This window comes from Oncorhynchus nerka, linkage group LG2 (assembly GCF_034236695.1).
Source record: "Oncorhynchus nerka isolate Pitt River linkage group LG2, Oner_Uvic_2.0, whole genome shotgun sequence".
Taxonomy (NCBI): Eukaryota; Metazoa; Chordata; class Actinopteri; order Salmoniformes; family Salmonidae; genus Oncorhynchus; species Oncorhynchus nerka.
In genome coordinates this window covers 54,033,864-54,054,804 of record NC_088397.1, presented here as the reverse complement: position 1 = coordinate 54,054,804, position 20,941 = coordinate 54,033,864, and the positions used below count along the sequence as shown (strand labels likewise).

The following is a 20,941-nucleotide window of genomic DNA, read 5'->3' as shown; positions in this document are numbered from 1 at the left end:
TTTTGGGGAACTGTTTTTAGAAACTGTTTTGGGGAACTGTTTTTAGAAACTGTTTTTGGAAACTGTTTTGAGGAACTGTTTTTAGAAACTGTTTTTAGAAACTCTTTTGGGAAACTGTTTTAGAAACTGTTTTTTAGAAACTGATTTTATAAACTGTTTTGGGGAACTGTTTTTAGAAACTGTTTTAGAAACTGTTTTTAGAAACTGTTTTGGGGAACTGTTTTTAGAAACTGTTTTTAGAAACTGTTTTGGGGAACTTTAGAGTTCATAGCATTCTGGAAATGTTTTAGGAACAAATATGTTCTGGAATATTAGATATTACAACACAAGTTTATCATGACTCAAACGGATTATGCTGACAGAGTACTCAGTCCTATCTCAGATTCAAATTATGTTCATTCTATATCAATAAAGATATCAATAATGAAAAGGAAAGCTACTGTTCTTATTTAAATGCACATTTGTTTTAGTCATATGTGAATAATTTGAGACACTGAAACCAGATGCTTAAAAACGACCCTGTTAATATGAACAATGTCTCATTAAGCTTATAGCCTGGGATACTTACACATTCAATGCATCCAACTCTGTACTGACGTGTCAAATACATGAAAGTTCTAGCAAATCCAAATAAATCAATTCCAGGTAGGCAAATAGGTCACAAATAATTTGCCATTTATAAAAAACAATTTGCTCATTTGAAATACATGAATTTATGGTGTACATGTATAGCTATTGTAATTCGAAATGCAAAACTTTTATTGAGTTGAATGTGGATGAAGTGGGTTTGGTCAGTGTTCCATGTCCGCGAAATAGACCTTCCTTCTCAGGATGCGCGACAGAGCGCCTCCGGTGTACTTCGCGAGCGCACCAGTCGCGCATCAGCTAAAGAAAAGGGATGCCGGCTCTGTAGGCAACAGCTACTACCTTGACAGAGTAGTAGAGTAGTAGCCAGTACTTGGAAAAACAACCAGAGACAATTGTGAAATGTTGAATTTAGACCACTTGAATACTTTCAACATGAATTTGGGATAAGTTCACAGAACCTGTGGACATATTGTGGCGGTTGATTCCTGCGTTTGAAGAAAAAAAACACGTGGATAACTCTCGGTTGCTATAGCGGATGATGTCCCAAAATGAACACAGGTATGTAGGCTAAAATTCAAGTGACGATGCATATTCAAGAAAATAAATTGGGAGCCTGATGTAGCCTACTCATCTACTTACTGTGTTTACATAAAGGATACTCCAAGTGTGGGTGTATGTGTGTGAGAGAGAGAGAGCAAAAGAGATTTAGCATTTCTCAATTTTGTGTTAAACAAATGTATTTTTTTTCCTACACCACTTGAAATAGCATTGGAGAACAAATTGAATAACTCAAATCACTACAGGATCAGAGACCAAACAGGTTATTGTTTCGATTAGTTGTTCTTTTTTTAAAGGACTTTTTCCTTTTCTTTGATAGATCAACTAATAGGGTATCAAATCTCACTTTGGGTGAGATAACAGCTATTGCAGAATTAAAGTCAATTAACCATAATAGGTGAACCAGTTTGTGTAGTTCTGTCCTTGGGCTGTTCGGGCGATTCATGTGGCATGTTATTAAGCGCAATCCATACAGAAAAAAAAGGTATATTTTGAATTCCAGCTATAATTATGAAAATATCGGGCGATATATCGGTGAATATTTCCACTCTAAAATCGGAATCCGTATTGGATCCGAAAATCCTATATCGGTTATACTGTATGAGGTACAGTATGATGGGATTATTTATGCCAGTTTAGAGGTGAAGCCAAAGGTACCTCTACTGCATTTCTACTGCACTGTGGTGATTGGCCTATTCACAGAGTATTTTATAGAATTGTTGTTATTATGTGATGGGGGATATTTCATGATTATCCTGTAAGCTTGGCACAGTCATGGTCCTATTTTTCTATATTTCCTTTGTTTTTCAACCGTTTGTTTTAATTGAATTCTTGTTGCGTAATTCATATCCTGTTGTTTGCAGAAGGACTTTGTGGGACTGTTTTTTCTCTGTTTTATTGTTATTTTTCCCACTGAAAGGACCTTTTCAGAAAAAGTGTGCGTGTGTGTGTGTGTGTGTGTGTGTGTGTGTGTGTGTGTGTGTGTGTGTGTGTGTGTGTGTGTGTGTGTCAGGGGAAGAATGACAAAAAGGAAGTCCATTTGTGTTGTTAGAATTTGTACTCCTAGAAGGGTTCATGGAGGAGTGAAGGCACGCTGTTAATGTCCTTCCTTCGTGGACTTCCTGCGTCCAGTTCTTCAATGGGAGTCTGCTGGAATAGTTCATTAGCAGTGTTGGAAAACAACAGGGAGAGAGAGAGAGAGAGAGAGAGAGAGAGAGAGAGAGAGAGAGAGAGAGAGAGAGAAAAAGACAGACAGACAGACAGACAGGGGGAGGGAGGGAGGGAGGGAGGGAGGGAGGGAGGGAGGGAGGGAGGGAGGGAGGGAGGGAGGGAGGGAGGGAGGGAGGGACAGATAAGACAGACAGACAGACAGACAAGACATACAGACAAGACAGACAGATAAGACAGACAGCCAGACACGCACACAGAGACAGAGAGGCAGACAGATGGACAAGGAGGTAGAGTACAGAGTGCACACACAGTTTAATAGGATGTGCGTCAGGGCAGGTACTAAATAACAGGAAGAGACCAGGGGTGTATAAGTTTTGTTAAGTAAGGGTGTGTTTCACCAAAAGACTTATCAACCAGTCAGCTATCTTTGACAGGTTTTCCACCCTTCAAAGCAAGTTGGTAGAAAACACTGGACTTGACTGTGAGGTACATGCTGCATACAGTATCTGATTATCTAAACAGGGGACTTTGACATAGAGGTAAAAGACAATGAAAGTTTGTTTATGTCTGTCTCCACATGTCATTTCATTATGATCATGCCCTATAAGCTGTGAAGTGTAGAGCATGCAATACGTCTCTGTATTCCACTCAGGTAGATGTTATTGTTCCTACAGTATGTTCCCTATGGGTGTGTTGTTTTTCCTGTAGATGCGTCCCCTCTAGCCATCTGCATGTCACGGAGTTTGAGACATATCTGCAGCCTTTCTCTTACCAAATAAAGACAAGGCTAAGGGGTTGCTTGTTTTATATCCATACATCCAAAAGCCAACCGAATGTATAAAAGGTTAATGAAAGATGATTCTAGGTAGGATATTGCACCTTCAACTACTACTTCAACTACTATTGAGGTTGAACATTGTATTTGAACTGCAATGAATCACACTTTCTGTCATTTCCTTTCCAGATTTACAGAAGCGACTCCAAGTTCCCCGACCAAAGATCCGGAGTCACCTAACGATCAAGGTGCAGTCCAAACTGATGTCAAAGCCTTGTCCCTCTACCCGGGGTCCCAAACCTCCCACCGCTGCAATGGCCAGACCCTCCTCATCTGAGACAGAGGCAGAGGAAGAGCAATGCCCCCCTCACGGTTTGAGCAATGGAGACTTGACCTCCTCAGAGGGGGAACCTAAGGACCACCAGGAAGGGTCAGAGGACCCCATACCCCACTCCACAGATCACAACCAGGAGGAAGCAGCACCAGAGGAAATCCTTAATGACAATGGCATCACAGATTATGGTGAGAAGGAGAATGAGCAGGAGGGGGATGAGATAGAGAGAGAGAACAATGCATCTGAAATGGAAAACACTGGTTCGTCTGACACTCACATTGCTGCAGAGGAGATAGACTGTCCTGCAGCAGATGACTTGAACCTACCTGAGAGTGACAATGTGTTTCTGTGTGAGAGAGGAGATGAGGAAAGGGGGGGAATCAAAGCGGAGGAGGAAGATAATCAGAGTTTAGCTGAGGAGACTGAAACATCTGATACACCTATAGGGTACCCAGAAGAAGATGTTGAAGAACCAGACACCGAAGATCATGATCATGGGACCACCCCTAGTCAGCCTGCTGCAGATACTGACATTGGGCTTGAAGAGGAAGTCAGCTCACCTGGTGGTGAATATTTAAAGTGTAAGGTACCCACTGATGAGGCTGAAGAGGAAGCAGAGGATCTCTTACTGGGAGCACACTGCTGTACACTCCCACCCGTCGGCGAGGAGTATCCCTACGATGTGATTGGCCCCTCAGATGAGCCTGTTTACACATGTGACACTGGTGAGCCCGGTGACACAGGTGTGTGGCAGCCTGAGCGGGCCACCAAGGACCCCTCTGGCCATTTCCGTTTCTCTGGCAGCACTGAGGATGTGTTTGGGCCTTACTCCGTCATCGAGGCAGTGCCTGCTGACAGGATGAGCGCCGCCTACCCTGAGGTGAATCACGATGATACATTCTGTGGTGACAAACCACACACTGCAAAGGAGATGGACACAGCAGGCACCTCTAACCAAGAGCCTTATTATTTGTCATCAGACGATGTGGAAGAGCTAGAGGTTAAACGGAGAGAGAGTGAGGTCCAGGACACTCCTGAACAATCCTCCCAACACATAGAAACAGCCATAGAGGATGTGGATGAATACGCAGATATCGATGACTCCCTCTGCCCTGAGGCACATGACTTTCAGCAGCTGGACGGTGCCTCATCAGAGGACTATGTGGAGATTGGGGACGATGATGAGACGGATGACACGGAGAGGAAGCAGATCAGAGGGAGGAGTGTGAGAGAGAGAACAGCCAAGCGTGAGCAGGCTTTCTCCAGCCAGCGGAACAGCTGCCAGCCCCGTCTCAGGCTGTGTAACATCACAGTGCCAGCAGACCTGGACCGGACACGGACCCCAGAGCTCACCAACAGGGTGGTGTTCGCCCACACCACAGAGGCCTTCGAGGAGGACATAGAGGAGCTAGACTGCCACATCGTACCTTATCACGATGACTCAGAGTCAGACAGCGAGGAGCACATCTATGAGGAGGCCGGCTTTGACTCTGAGGGGGAGAACTTTATGTCTCTGGACCGGAAGAGCATTGTGACGCGGTCGCGCTCCTACTCTGGGAAGGTTTCGGGTTATGTCCCTGAGACAGTTCCTGAGGAGACATCAGAGTACCAGAGTACTTATGACTACTGTACTGTGGCCTTAGACCAGAACGGAGAACCTCTGCGACGTCCTGAGCAGCCGGAGGTCAACAGACTCATCCCCTCTCTGAAGCCACGCCCCTTCTTACTATACCCAAACTCATACTCCGCAGAGGGTCGAGGACTGTCATTGGGAGCTCACATAGAGGCCGACCAATCCCTGAAGGATGATGGCAGGATGAAAAGGACAGATGACACCCTCTCTCTGCCATGTTTTAGCACTTCTTCCGGAAGCTTCTCTCAGTGGAGCCACCAGTCGTCCAGCGATGTCTCCATGCCAACCTCTCTGGTGGACATCCCACCTCCCTTTGAGCTGGCTATCATCACAAAGAGACCGGTCACTAAGAGCTCCCCATCCCTCCTGATCAGCGTCTCTCCTGAGTCCACAGACAACAAGCCCAAGAAGAAGAAGTCCTCATTCAAGCGTTTCCTGACCCTGAAGTTCAAGAGGAAAACGGACACTAAAGGCTTTGGTGACGGGAGCATACGCTCCTCGCGCTCCTCCTCTGAGTCCAGCCACCATGGCCCAACAAGACTCCTGGAACTGGAGCGCAGGAGCACTGGATCCCCTCAGTCCCAGTCTCGTATGGTGAAGCCCCAGCAGCGCCCTCCAGACCTTCCCTCCACCTTCCTGCTCTACAAAGACCTCAGGAAAGAAGACCCTAAAGCCTATGGTAGCAGGGGCGTGTCCAGGGTGGAGTCTTTCGAGGAGCGCTCCCGCCGCCCCCTCATGCCCCTCCCCCTGACCAAACCCCGCTCTATCTCCTTCCCCAGTGCAGACACGTCTGAATATGAGAACATCCCAGCTATGAGCTCTGACTATGAGAACATCCAGATCCGTCCTGGCGGGAGACCTACCAGATCCATGAAAGTCACAGATTTCTTTGAGGACCCCAAACGCATAGTGGCCCCTTCTAATGACAACGATGGTTATGTGGATATGAACAGCTTCCCTGGGATCGACAGCAAACCCCAGTCACCTGAGCAGGAGCCTGAGAGGTACAGTAATACAGTAAAACAAATTCACAACCACGGATGTTGGGCCTCTTCAGTGGTCGTCTGAACTGAAAAAGATAGTGTACAGTCTGCAGTAGGGTTGCAAAATTCCGTAGACTTTCCCAAAATTCACTGGAAATCACAGTTGGATGATTCCTAGAATCAGGAGGGAATAAGCATGAAATCCTGAAATCCTCCTACTGTGATTTCTGAAAAACTTGGAATTGTTTTAAGTTACCAGCATTTTGCAACCCTAGTCGGCAGAGAGGGCTCTTCCCCATAACCACTCTCCCCTGTCGTCCAGTGGACTGGTTTGGCCAGGCTGCATCACTTCAACATTGCAATCTCTAGACCAGCTTCAAGATAACTGTAGCTCAAATGAACATCAGCTCCTGGCTGACCAGATTTCTTGGAGAGTGTTATGTTCTGTGAGAGATGAGCAGCCTGATTTGACGAGGCTCGTTCAGTTTGGGAAGATGAACAATGCTTGTGGGAGAGCTTATCCCACTTTCTCATTTCCTGGATTTCAGGGTCGCATCTGGTGTTCGCTTCATAGTGTGTCTGAGGGGTTGGAATAGCTCACAGACTGAACACCGTAGACAGAGCTCAGGTTTATTCACAATAGAAGTAATTATGGGTTAAAATTAAAAGTGAGAGAGAGTGTGTGGGTGGGTGGGTGGGTGGACGGGTGGGAGAGAGGGAGAAAGAGAGGGAGAAAGAGAGAGAGAGAGGTACTGTAAAAAGCAGGACAAGGGGACTTGGATTACAAAAGATGAGAGAGAAAGTGGGTGCTAGAAAGAGAGGGAGGGAAAGGCGTGATGAGGAGCAGAAAGTGGAGGAAGAAAGAGAGGGAGAGCCATGGAAATGAGACAAAGTGATGGAAGAAAACGAGAAAGAAGTAGGAGGAGTAAGAGTGGGTTGGTTTAATTGCTCTCTTGTCCCTGACATTTGTGGTTAAGTTTAGGATCGCTTTTATTAAAGGTGGTTTCCCTGAGTGCCTCTCTTTGATTGAGCCCTGGAGGGATGGAGAGATTTACAGCAGAGAGAGATAGAGATAGGAGGATCAATCACTGGGACCTGCTACTGTAGGACTAAATGTCCCTCTCGTTGGTCTCTGCCACCACTCTCTAAAGCCAGCCCAGGCCACCCACAGTCACAATTAGACACCTGTTTGATGGCTGGTATGCGTTTATAGGGACTGGCCATTACTACAGGCCTCTTAACATAACATTTTTTTTTAAAGCATTTTCACACCAGTTCCTTGGAAATTGCCACAGCTGCCATTTATGGTTGCTTCGTGCAAAGTTGCTTATTTCACACTTACAGTATATTGATCATTTGAATTCATAATTTTTATTTAGACATTTTAGATCGAGAGTTGTATTATGCAATTATTGTATATTTTGATTCACAGTTTATTATGTTGCTTATTTCCAATGCATATTTGACCCATATTTCCATGCAAGTTCTCTTTTAGAAAAGGCTAAAAGCCTGCATGTCTTCTCAGAGGGAAGCCTTTCTCACAAAACCAGGCTTATTGTCGACTTCATAGGCACTGCGAGTCTCCGTGGATGAATACCATTCCCTATCATGATCAATGACCTCACTGTTTATCTGGAGTTTGTTGGAAACCAATGTGCCACACGTTTGAATCTCCTCCATTTCTCAGACAATAGTCCCCCAGAGCAGGATCTTTTTCTGCTGGTGACGTTATCGATTGGGCTCATTGTTTGCTAGAAGTCTGAAACCTAACTGATCTAAAGGGGCCTATCTGTCCTGTCGCCTCGGCTGCATTCTCCCTGGATAGACTTCTGTTGCCAGGGATGCTGTGTCTGTTTTGTGTCTGTGTGTGTCTCTGTGTGTGTGTGTGTGTGTGTGTGTGTGTGTGTGTGTGTGTGTGTGTGTGTGTGTGTGTGTGTGTGTGTGTGTGTGTGTGTGTGTGTGTGTGCCTGCTTGCGTGCGTGCGTGCGTGCATATGTGTTTGTGTGTGTGCATTCGTGTGTATGTTTTCCTGCTAAGCTCTTGCTGAGGGGTTGACATTGCTACTGTCCTAGCCCTGCGGGCCAATGATGGCAGGGTGATTTATTGAGCATGTATTCAGAAGTTAACTTAACACTCTTCTCTCGCCGCCCAACAGAGAGGATCGGGACTGTTGAGGGCAGAGGGACCAAGGGACAGTGGGCGGAAATGAGACAAGGGGATATACCCACAAAATAAGGCAAATAGTTACCACAAAGTCAGAAAGTTACGACAGCATACAACATTTTACACCAGGTTTGATTCATGTCAAGAGAAAGAGAGAGAGATAATTATTTTCTCTTATGGTAAAAGGCTTAAAGTGGACCTTGGGATACAGCAGTATGATTGGCAATTCCCTAGTGCAGCCTCTAGTGTATCCTCTCGTTTGTAGTTCCTCTCTGCCTCTGTGCTGTGTTAGTTCTGCTCAGAGAGACGTCCTGAGTGCATTGTTGTAGAGGGTGGTGGCTGTCCACTGTTACCGTGGTGGCTGGGCGGTCTCTGGTGCGGCAGGGCTATGGGGCGGCAGGGCAGGGCGTGGGCTACAGCAGGCCTGGAGCCAGGCCCTCTGAGGTCATTGCCAGGTAATCCCCAGGGAGGAAGAGTCCTGCCTTATAGGCTTACACTCCACCCTGCTGTTTACAGGAAATGCAAGACAAGGGCAGAGGGAGCGAGGGAGACAGGACTGAGGGGTAGGGGGAAGACGGAGGCGATGGGGGCCACCATGGCGGGGTGGGGTGTGAGGGCGAGGCAGGGTGTATGTTCCCAGACTCCCCCAGGACTGGAACAACAAGACGAGGTGTGGTGTTGTCAGGAATGTCAGGTCCGACCTACAACTACAATGTGCTGTTGTTGTCTTCACTGGTAGAACAGAGGAGGGGTTACTGTAAAAGAGTCAGCGGGACTCAGTCTGGACCATTTAAGCAGGGTTCTCACAGTATGACAACACCAGGTCCCACTCAATAGAGAAATAGCCTGTCAGATGCTCTCCTGTTGTTTGCGTTGATGCCTTATAATGGCAGTCACAGTCAGGGGACAGGCTCTAAGCATGCTACCTCATACAACACTGTCAGACAACTAGCAGCACAACAGCCGTAGATCACACATAATGATCAACATAAGCAGCTCAAAACCATTTCAAACGGTTGTTTTTAAATCCACATCTGCGTTTACATCCCCCATGTCGAGTCGACTAATGACCGTATTCCTATTTTCTTTAATAGTATTATTACGAAGACAGAAATTACCCTTCTGATTGCATCTAATACATATTTGAATACTCAATGTTTTACATATTACATGCCCCATCTAATCCTTGGAAAGGGACATATAGGTCTTTTAATAGAAAAGCACTTTTGAATTTGTCACATTAGATTTAACTCCCAGGTATTAAAGAAGACACTGGTTGCAAAGGCAAAGAGATTGCTGGCATAATTATATTGCCGTGTAATGAGCATTTTAAAGTCTTTCAAGTATTGTTCGTAGGAAGCAGTTTTACTGATAGCAAAATTATATAGTGTGATTGAGGACATATATTACATATGAATTTTTAATGTGGAATAAATCAGGATAATAAACCATTACATTTGGGCTTCCTATTATAACAGAGGTTGAGCAGGAAATCACTCTTGGTGACTCTGGTGAGAAATTACCCTCAGTGGGCACTGAAATGCTAGTATTTCAATCTAACTGTTCAGTAATGGTTTATACATATTGTCACTAATGTAGCTCTCTACTGCTGTATTGCTATATGAGCCCAATTATCTCCCTCGTGCCTAGACGCTGGCAGAGAAAGGATAGTACTATGAGACATTATAGGACAAACTGAGCATTGTGATGCAGGATATAGGTGCAGAAGTTAAGCTTTTACTTATAGTTGAATATGATGGTCCACATGTGCAATTGGCAATATTTACAAATAATCACAAATATTTCAAACTGCTCAATAATACTTCAATGAAAAGGAAATTACTTGTCTATCCCATTGAAACTCAGGTATGCCATGCTCACGTCAGCCTCGCCTCACGTTTACCACACCAAATCTTCCGGAGATCAAAACAGACACTTAAAATCACTTAATCCCTGCCTGGGACATACCACTGTCAAAATTACAATGAATCACATAACCGGTAATCAATGTAAAAGGCATGTTTCCAAATCCTTCATTTCAAAATCCTTAATAATAAGCAGACATAATCTTCATCGGAACCCGTTCATAAAATAAATGTAATTTAATTCCCTATTCACAGTTGACTAATATTGGCGCCCTTGCAGGATGATGTCATGACTACAGGAATGTGCCCGCTCCCATAACCTTTTACAGGTACTGGAGATTTGAAACAGACAAGAGGTCCTCCAAGGACTAAACAGCAAACAAGTTGCCTACACATAGGAAACTGTTGAGCATGAAAAAGAAAACAGAAACCGGTGCACCTACTACCATGCCCCGTTCAAAGACACTTCAATACTTTGTCTTGCCCATTCACCCTCTGAATGGCACACATACACAATCCATGTCTCATTTGTCTCAAGGCGTAGAAATCCTTCTTTAACCCGTCTCCTCCCCTTCATCTACACTGATTGAAGTGGATTTAACAAGTGACATCAATGAGGGATCATAGCTTTCAACTGGACTCACCTGGTCAGTGTATGTTATGGAAAGAGTTCCTTATGTTTTTAACACTCAGTGTATATGTCTAACACATACTGTATGGAACCAACTAAACATATTTGCATTAAACGTGTAATTCGATTATGAAAGGAAACCATTTGGGCTTCCCATTATAACAGAGGTTGCACAAGAAAAGACTCCTGTGCCCAGACACTGGGGGATAGACAGTATGCCTTTAGTAGCCTAGGCCTACTATTTAAACAGCACTATATTATTGGAGAAGCTGAGGATGGTGATGATCTATGGCACAGTGCAAAAGCTGAAACGGTTTTGATCGCAAGAAAATGTATAACTCTATTTTAGATAGCCCAGCTATATAGTAACTATGAGCTCCTAGGACTCAAAGGTTCACAGACACTCTCTAGCCCTATCACCATCAACAGGGACCCCCAGTGTGATCTGGCCCCTCAGGGGGGGATAAAGGGAGGTCACAGATGAGTAATGCTCCTCCAGCCCAGCCAATAGCACCGGGTCCTGTGTGAGAGCCTACAGTGTGGTAAGGGCAAGATGAAGGATGACTGTGTCTCGGTGAATATGAAGTCCAGCTAGGAACTCTTTTAACCTTTGGTACTCAGGGGCTGAGAGGGTATAGATGCAGTACAGGCCTGTAATAGCCTCTGTCTCTACAGGGTGATCTGTTATAGTCGTCATTATAAACTGGGTGGCTCGAGCCTTGAATGCTTATTGGCTGACAGCCGAGGTATATCAGACCGTATATCAGGGGTATGATAAAACATGTATTTTTACTGCTCTAATTAAGTTGGTAACCAGTTTATAATAGCAATAAGGCCCCTCGGGGTTATGTGGTATATGGCCAACATACCACGGCTAAGGGCAGTATCCAGGAACTCTGCGTTGCATCGTGCTAAAGAACAGCCCTTAGCTGTGGTATATTGGCCATATTCCACACCCCCTCGAGCCTTATTGCTTAAATATAACATTCTCATTATATCCTGTACCGAAATGTGTGTGTGGTTCCATCACACTGTATCTGTGTGTATATTGGTACAGCACAGTACTTCTAACAGTGTGTGTGTGTGTGTGTGTGTGTGTGTGTGTGTGTGTGTGTGTGTGTGTGTGTGTGTGTGTGTGTGTGTGTGTGTGTGTGTGTGTGTCTGGTCTGTCTTGCTGTGATGAACCTGTTCACAGCAAGACCCCAAACAAACGCTTCTACTCATGCTGTTAATGTCCCGGCAATCTGTCTTCAGTCATCCATGTTACTACTGTAGGACACACACACACAGCGGAGAGGATAATACACACAGGGGCAAGGGGATAGGTGAATTGAAAAATGAATGTGTCTTTTTTGCATTCTTGCAGCATCTATAGTAAAACCTTTGCCAGTGAATGTAATGTCCCTCTCATCTCCCTGATGTTGCAGTGCCTACACAGAGCCTTTCCCAGTGAGCGATACTCTAGCGGGGCTCTCAGCTGAAGAGGACCATGGACTCACCTCAGAGGAGGAGGAGGGAGGAGTGGAGCACGGCTTTGACAAACAGGTGATACACACAGCGAGCAGTAAACACATTAGATGATGTAACTCTGTGGGCATGTGTTAAGTCACAGATTATACAGATCTTGAAAGATTTGGGAATGAAACGCTTATTATTAAGTATATCTAAGATGGATGACCTTTACTTGTAATATCCACGACATAATATTTCACTTGGCTACCACATTCAATGGTGGCTATCACTTTCTGTTGAAACTTCTTTCTATTCAAGCAGCCATTTTACAGTAGCCCAGAGATGGACCCCACCCCCATCCCACTGCCACAATAATATCAGCCAGGCTCCCGCCACGTGACTCACACTTCCTTGCTTTCTTCTTCTTCTTCAAAAGAAAAACACAATAAGGAGAAAAATAGTTGCGCCAGTCCCAGAAATAGCCAGCCAGCCTCTCATACATAATGCATCTGAATTTAAATTTGTGTATTTTAAAAAGCTTTCACGTCTATGCTCCACTCTAATCAAATAATCACTCTTATTTTGACAGTGGATAATCAAGTAAATCAAAATGAGCTTTTCCTCAATCTCCTTCTCCCGTGTAGCTGTTGCTATCAGTGTTTCACAGGAATAAGTACCTAAAGAGAGCATTTTAACATTAGCTCTGTTCATTCACTTCTTGCTGCTTTCGCTTCTGTCACCCAGATTGATGGACGATCCAGAGCCTTCTACGTCGCCAAAGAGCTGGTGGACTCTGAGAGACTGTGAGTATCTCTTTTAATGGATTCAGTAGCATCCCTGCTTTAGTCAGGCCATTCGCCCTCTCTCTCTCTCTCTCTCTCTCTCTCTCTTGTTCTCTCTCTCTCATTCTCTCCCTCTCTCTCTCTGTCGCTCATTCTCCTCTCTCTCTCTCTCTCTCTCTCTCTCTCTCTGTACTATTCATCACTGTCTTCACTAATTTATTGAGTAGCATCCACAGCATCCCAAACTGACAGCCAATTAAATGAGTGTCTGGTGTAAGTTATTGAATATCAGCACAGCCTCAGCAGACAGTGAACTGTTCTTCTGATATACTTCGGAGAGTACATTTGACTTGTTGGAGAATGTTTCTCTATGTAAATCATGTGACACACGTTTTGTATCTTGTTCTTTTATATCTTGTAATAATCTGCTAAAGTATTTACCTCTCTGAATGGATGTGTGAATGGATTCCCATTTAAGCTGACAATATCACTAACCTATCACTCTCTCTTGTTGTTTTTTTAGACATGTAAAGGCCCTTAAGCTCCTTCAAGAGGTAAGATAAAAAATGGAGCGACATCACTCTCATTGTACAGAGTAGAATATATTGTGGTAAAAGCCCTCTGAATACTCCAATTATTCAACTTATAATGCCACGCCCACTTGATCCAGTTCCTGATTGAAGATGACTGTTTTCCTCCTTCCGACCCATTCACAAACAAGGAAAACTTTGTTAAATATGAATGACATTTGTCAAAACTATTACATAATGTTCACAGAATTTGAAAGATATGTTCATTCTATGTTGAGGAAAATTACAGCTCCATTCCGTCTCTTTGTTATCCTGAAAACTCCCCAATCCTTAACGATTACAAGCATACCCATAACATGATGCAGCCACTACTATGCTTCAAAATATGAAGAGTGTTACTCGGTAATGGGTTGTATTGGATTTGTCCCATACATAACGCTTTATATTCAGGACAAAAAGTGAATTGCTATGCCACATTTTTTGCAATGTTACTTAAGAGTTGTTGCCAACAGGAAGAATATTTTTGAATATTTTTTATTCCCTACAGGCTTCCTTCTTTTCACTATGTCAAATAGGTTAGTATTGTGGAGTAACTACAATGATGTTGCTCCATCCTCGGTGTTCTCCTATCACAGTCTTTAAACTCTGTTACTGTTTTGAAGTCACCAGTGGACTCATGGGGAAATCACTGAGCGATTTCCTTCCTCTCTGGCAACTGAATTAGGAAAGATGCCTGTATCTTTGTAGTGACTGGGTGTATTGATACACCATCCAAAGTGTAATTAATAACTTCACCATGCTCAAAGGGATAGTCAATGTCTGCTTTTATTTTTACCCATCTGCCAATAGGTGCCCTTCTTTGCGAGGCAATGGAACATCTCCCTGGTCTTTGTGGTTGAATCTGTGTTCACTGCATGACTGAAAGACCATACAGATAATTGTATGCGTGGGGTACAGAGATGAGGTAGTCATTCAAAAATCATGTAAAATAACCATAGTAGGCTTTTAAAATAGTGATGGTAGGAACCTCCAGGAACCTCTACTGGTGAACGATAAACTGAAAACTTGAAAGAGTCATGATTCCACAAGTGTCATAAAAGTGTGTATAGGTGGCAGGGAAATCAGGTGCAGGAGAATCGAACTTGGTAAAATGGAGTAGTTTAATAACATAGCTCTAAAACCATGACAATAATCAAAACAAAGTGGGTACCTGTCGCGCACCAATACAAACAACATGATAAATGAACAACAAACAATCTCTGACAAGGACATGAGGGGAAACAGAGGGTTAAATACACAACAGGTGCCTCCCGGGTGGCGCAGTGGTTAAGGGTGCTGTACTGCAGTGCCAGCTGTGCCACCACAGAACCCTGGGTTCGCGCCCAGGCTCTGCCGTAACCGGCCGCGACTGGGAGGTCTGTGGGGCGACACACAATTGGCCTAGCGTCGTCCGGGTTAGGGAGGGGTTGGCCGGTAGGGATATTCTTGTCTCATCACGCACCAGCGTGACTTTCAACCTTCGTCTCTCCCGAGCCCGTACGGGAGTTGTAGCGATGAGACAAGATAGTAGCTACTAAACAATTGGATAACACGAAATTGGGGTAAAATTTACAAAAAAAACACAAAAAATACACAACAGGTAATGAATGGGATTGGAACCAGGTGTGTTGGAAGACAAGACAACACCAATGGAAAATGAAAAATAGATCAATGATGGCTAGAAGACCGGTGACGCTGAGCACCGGTGGAACAAGGAGTGGCATCTACTTTTGCAGAAGTCGTGACAACAAGCCTCTTGTTCACATGTCATTCACCATAAAGGGGCTTATTGGAGCTGTCATTTGTGACTGAGACTTGTAAAAGTGTGCTTTAAACGATGTACATTTGTTCATTGTTAGGTATACAAATAATATTATTTCTTGATGCATTTGAAAGAAGTTTTAGTTGTGGCCGATACTGGACTAGATTGTGAACAACTCTTTGCGAAATGCATTGGTTGACTGCCATGAGGATGATAAGCACAATATCGTTCGTGAACTGCAGCCCCCCCCCCCCCAAACGATTCGTTCGAGTTTGAGTTTGTTGAGCAAAGGCTGTGTGTATGTTTTGGTTCTACAAAGCTGTGTCCATCAAAACGTTCAATAATCAATTACTTGCTTTAATTCTTGCACCATGCAATCAATTATCAGTTCAATTATCCGTTTTTCTTCTCTATGCTGCCTGCAGAATGCTTTATGTTCCTGCTTGTGTATACACTCACCGGCCAGTTTATTAGGCACACAACCCTGTTCATAAAAATGTTTTTCTACTACAGACAGTGAGTCACATGGTCGTGGCTTGCAATATAAAGCAGGCAGACAGGCATCGAGGCAGTCAGTTACTGTTCGACTAAACGTTAGAATCGGCAAAACAAGTGACCTAAGCAACTTTGAGCGTGGCATTTTCGGTGGTGCCAGGCACGCCGGATCCAATATCTCAGAAACGGCCTCACTTCTTGACTTTTCATGCATAAAGGTCTCTAAGGTTTACCGAGAATGGTGCGAAACAAAAAACATCCAGTCACCGGCAGTCATGTGAGCGAAAACATATTGTTGATCAGAGAGGTTGAAGGGGAATGACAGGAATCGTGCAAGCTAACAGCCACAAATAACAGCGCAGTACAACAGTGGTGTGCAGAACGGCATCTTGGAATGCACAACTTATCGATCCTTGTCACCGATGGGCTATTGCAGCAGACGACCACACCGGGTTCCACTCCTATCAGCTAAAAACAAGAAGAAGCGGCTTCAGTAGGCAAGCGATCACCAACACTGGACAATTGAGGCGTGGATAAACATTGCCTGGAACATGACAGCGAGTTCAGTTTACTTGAGTGGCCTGCGTACTACCCAGACCTCAACACAAAACAGGCTGTTTGCAGCATGAATGTACCACCGTCCAATTTACAGCAACTGCATTATGTCATTGCGTCAGCATGGACCAACATCCCTGTGGAACGTTTACGACACCTTGTAGAATGCCCCAAAGAATACAGGCTGTTCTGGAGGCAAAGGAGGGGTCCGACCCGGTACTAAATGGGTGTACATAATAAACTGTCTGGTGAGTGTATCATAGACAGCTGTTGGTCGGAGCACGTCTCCAGAGCCACTGAGCCAGAGTATTGCGTATTAATCCTGCAGTAGAATTCATTGCGGCCAGACAGAAGTTCAAACGAACGACTAAAGTCCCTCAGAAAAAATCATCATGACTCTCAAGGCAGTAAAAAGAGTCATTCAAAAAAGTTACAAATCATTCCCGAACTCCATATCACTACATTAAAACGTGATTGTGTTAGTGTCACCACACAGGCTAAAACTTCAGTGGCTTCATGGCACTTCTCTAGGAAGGAATGCTCTTGAGAAGGGTAATTTCTCTATTCTAAGAATTGGGGAAAACATATGAAAGTTCACTAATTGATTGAAGGTGTCAAAATGCTTCAACAATATCAATTGTCCCTCCTGGTATGGCTGTCTGGTAGCTAACACCATCTATAATATAAATCCATCATGTATCTACAAGGACAAGCGTCTGGACCTCATCAATTTCAGTTTTAGAACACTGCAGACACAAAACAAGTCGAGACATACACACCACAGTGAGATAATACTGTGACACTGTGTGCTTTAACGCCTCCCGTTCATCATGTGCTATCGATCCCATCTGAGTTAGCATTCATCACTGCTGCTGTGAAGGAGACGTGGCTGCTACTTTATGTCCTGGCTGCTCCCTCCCCTGGGACAGACACAGTTGTCTTACTCACAGCTCACTAAGCCCCTACACAGGACAGCAGCTTTACCCTCTACTTATCTCATCTACTCTCACCCCCAGTGTATAGAATTAAAGCATTCAGGGTCAAATGACAACATTAGACAGTTGGTTGAACAGGGAAGCCTCGTCAAACCTGAGAGACAAATATATGAACAGATCAAACGTCAGCCTGTTAAGTCCTGGAGAAGAAAACTCAGAAGAAGAACTTCACTTCCCATTTGGGGACAGGGTCTGGAAATGTGTTGTATTTTTTGTTATTCCTTATCAAACAATGGAACAATAGCTTGTGTGTTTTCTCCCAACTCTCACTGACGGTGGTCTTTCCCCCCAACTGAGTGTGAGTGTTAGAGAGCTCTAGGGAGTGTGTGGGGTGTGTGTGTGGGGTGGGTTGTCTAGGAGGAGGGGGGGGGGGGTTGTCTAGGAATGTCTGGTCTGTTCCAATCATGCATGGATTGCTGAGTTAGGTCTGTTGGAGAGGGAACCCACTTAGGAACATCCCTCTACTGTTATAGCTTTAAGATTCATAAGAGGTGAGTGTTGCATTTATGCATTATGCAACAGAATAATGAAATATTGTTGAATATCATGCCTGGAAGGTGCGTATGAGGGACATGTAGCTGATATAATAACCTTATTGAGAAGGGGGGGGGGGGGAAACAAGGTTAAACAACCTGCATTCAGTATTCAAAAAACCTAGCAAGTGTGCAGGATTGAGAATTCATGAAAGAACACACTGTACAAAAGGTAATGAATAAGAATGTTCATGATCTTTACATGAAAGACTCAGTAACAAAGCAACAAAAAGACGTCGATATGTCTACAGAATCTACATAAGAAACCTAGTATAATGATGATGTATAGTACAATCATTAGAGTGGACTTGTGTATGATATTTGCATTACTCAGTTTGTTTAATGGGATCAAAGTGCATAGACTACAGCTTTTACATTCAAATGAACCGATCATAAATCATGGGTGTACACCTAACTAACTAATTCAGGTAGTGCCCTTGCTCAATGGTATCCAGTATGAATGATGAGGTTCCCTGGATTCAAGCTGTCAGGTTCCAACTATCCAAGCAACCACACACACTAGCTCCATGACAAAATATCAACAGTTTACCAATTCAGCAAACTATTTTTTAATTTGACCTTTATTTAACCAAGCAGGTCAATTAAGAACAAATTCTTATTTTCAATGACTCCTTCAAGGCAAGAGTCTCATTTAGCTTTTGTTGCATCTGGAAATGGAATCCACAACATTCTGGGTTAGGGGTTTCCCTACTTCAAATGCATTGGCTCTCCATACAACATTCTTCTGAGATCAAAATGGGATCAAATGAATTACTCATGGTACCGCATTCAATCTATTCTATATGTGAAGGTCGAGCTCCAGTGCCTTACTGGAAAATGTCCATTTTTCAGCCAAACCTGCTGGGATCTAGACTGTACGCTTACTCTGACAGGCAGTAAATGAGAAATCATGGAGAGGAATGACAACAGCTGTATTTGATGCATCACTGACCTCTGGGAATCAACAGTTGGTTCTCCTCGCTGCCCTCATTCAGAATGTCCCCTTCTGCTTTACTGTATTATCTGCCTAAGGTAACTGGTACAAAGAACCAACCCCATTGCTATCTTATACTCTACCTATTTTTGAAGAGGTGAAGTTACAGTGAACATAGCTGAATAAAGCTAAGTAAGTAGTCTTGCGCAAGCCAGAACAGCTCATATGGCAGGAGCCTATCCCGTGTAGCAGCTTGATGTACAAGTACACCCCGTGGACAGGATGCTAGTCTATCACAGGCCCTTACCCCCAATCTCTCCCCTTAATGCTGAGATGCATCAAGTCCCATTTTTACTGTCTTTGGTATGACTTCCCCGGGCATCAAACTCACAACCTTCCAATCTCGGGGTGGACACCTTAAATGAAGGTAACATTGACCTATTCTAGATTTTTCTCTGTGGAAGGTACCCTGGCATCAAATGAGCACCGATGTGCTCCAGCGCTTGTGTAAATTCACCTCAGACAATGCCTGGTGCGTACGTTTCTGCATAATCATCTGACTGACTACCCCTGGGCTGACGAGCCCACATTGTCAAGGCAAGGTAGTCAATCTAGCTGGAACAACACTGATAAACCTAAGCACAGGGCTGGCTGGCGGCCGGAGAGAACCACCACAAACCAAGGAGCTGACACACAGGACGTGATGTCATCAATGGCTTCTGGAACCTATTCACCTTATGACGCCTGACAACAAGAGCACATCCAATTTGTTGTGATTGTGTTTTTCCTTCCGGCCCACTCACAAACAAGCAAAACGTTGTTGAATATGAATTAAATATGAAAAACTATTCATTCATGTGCACAGGATTTGAAAGATATGTTCTATTTTGAGGAAAATTATTTTAAAAATGAAAACATTTGTTTTCACTTAGTATGGAGGAAGACAGGTTTGTGTCATCGATGATGTGAGGCTATTGTTTAGCAACGACCACAAAGGGTAAAGAAAGCTTCAGAATGTTGGAAAACCCATTCACTTACAGTACATGTGTTTTGCTTGAAATTAACATGTTTATTTTGGGGGTTTAAATCATATGCTCTCCATCTTAACTGGCTGTATAATAGATCCTTTACTAGCTACAACGCTACTAATATCCAACTTCGTCTTGATGAATGTCTCTTCTGTACTAGATATATTTAACTGGCTAGCTGCCCATTGCTAGCTGGTTGTATGGGCAGCTAGCTAGATAGGTTGGAACTGCATAGCTAGCTAGCATTACAGATCGACAAACAAGGTGAAAAGTATTATCTTAGCTAGACGGGTTATGAAAGTAATGCCTTATTGGAAAATAGTTCACTGACTAGCTAGTTTCCTGTCTTTGGTTTGCTTTAAAGTCATGTTCAAAATGCTCAACAGCTAGATCAATAGCTTGGGTATGCAGTTTGGGTGTGCAGTTTGTCCCGACCATAAAACACATTTTAGGTTTTACAAACCTGATCTGTCATCCACGACAACTAGCTGGCTTGGGTCTTTGAATTGCACAAAGTGGTGATATAATTTTCTCATCACTATTTGGGATTTATGCTGATGAAGAGTGACAGCTTCTGCTTTGACTCAAGCTAGATGTAGCTAGCTAGGTATACATGACACACAAGTTCCTCTTTTTAGTTTAGCTATCTCAAATAAATTACAGAGATGCAAATTATTGGGGCATAGATAAAATGTTGCCGTTCTAAAGCAAGTTTGCTGCAATTCTACAAATTTTGCCACGGGGTGGAGAGAAGATTTAGCAATTTTATAACTCATTTTGTGCAATTCTACACATTTTGCCATAGGCTGGAGGCAAATATTTTCAGTTTTTAATATGACAACTAATGATCAATAGGCCCCACCCTGGTCGGTAATTTAACCATGCTTACTACAAGTTTAGAAAGCTGGCCGCGAAACTAACTTAGCAATCTAAAAATATTTTGCTGACACTGGCTAATTGAGTGACTGCACAACCAAATTCTGAAATTGCACCTATTATTCTAACTCTCAACAGTAAGTTGAGACCCCGACGGAGTCCCCCCCCACCCCCAATTTAAAAAAATATATTATTATTATTATTGGTTGTCGGGCCTACAAAAAGGCAGTGGGGCCAGTTCCCCATCCCTGTTGTAGGCT

The 20,941-nt window shown here is 43.7% G+C and overlaps 1 protein-coding gene across 2 annotated transcripts in view; it reads left to right on the top strand.

The window, feature by feature from the left end:
* Positions 1–856: 856 nt before the first annotated feature.
* Positions 857–20,941, top strand: part of LOC115138142 (FYVE, RhoGEF and PH domain-containing protein 5-like) — a 45,881-nt gene continuing 25,796 nt past the window's right edge. For both annotated transcript variants that reach the window (XM_029674670.1, XM_029674661.1), the window contains exons 1-5: positions 857–1,146; positions 3,281–6,062; positions 12,128–12,245; positions 12,897–12,955; positions 13,458–13,488. In XM_029674670.1, the coding sequence (XP_029530530.1) occupies positions 1,137–1,146; positions 3,281–6,062; positions 12,128–12,245; positions 12,897–12,955; positions 13,458–13,488 (3,000 nt within the window). In that variant the 5' untranslated portion in view covers positions 857–1,136. The remainder of the gene's footprint in view (positions 1,147–3,280; positions 6,063–12,127; positions 12,246–12,896; positions 12,956–13,457; positions 13,489–20,941) is intronic.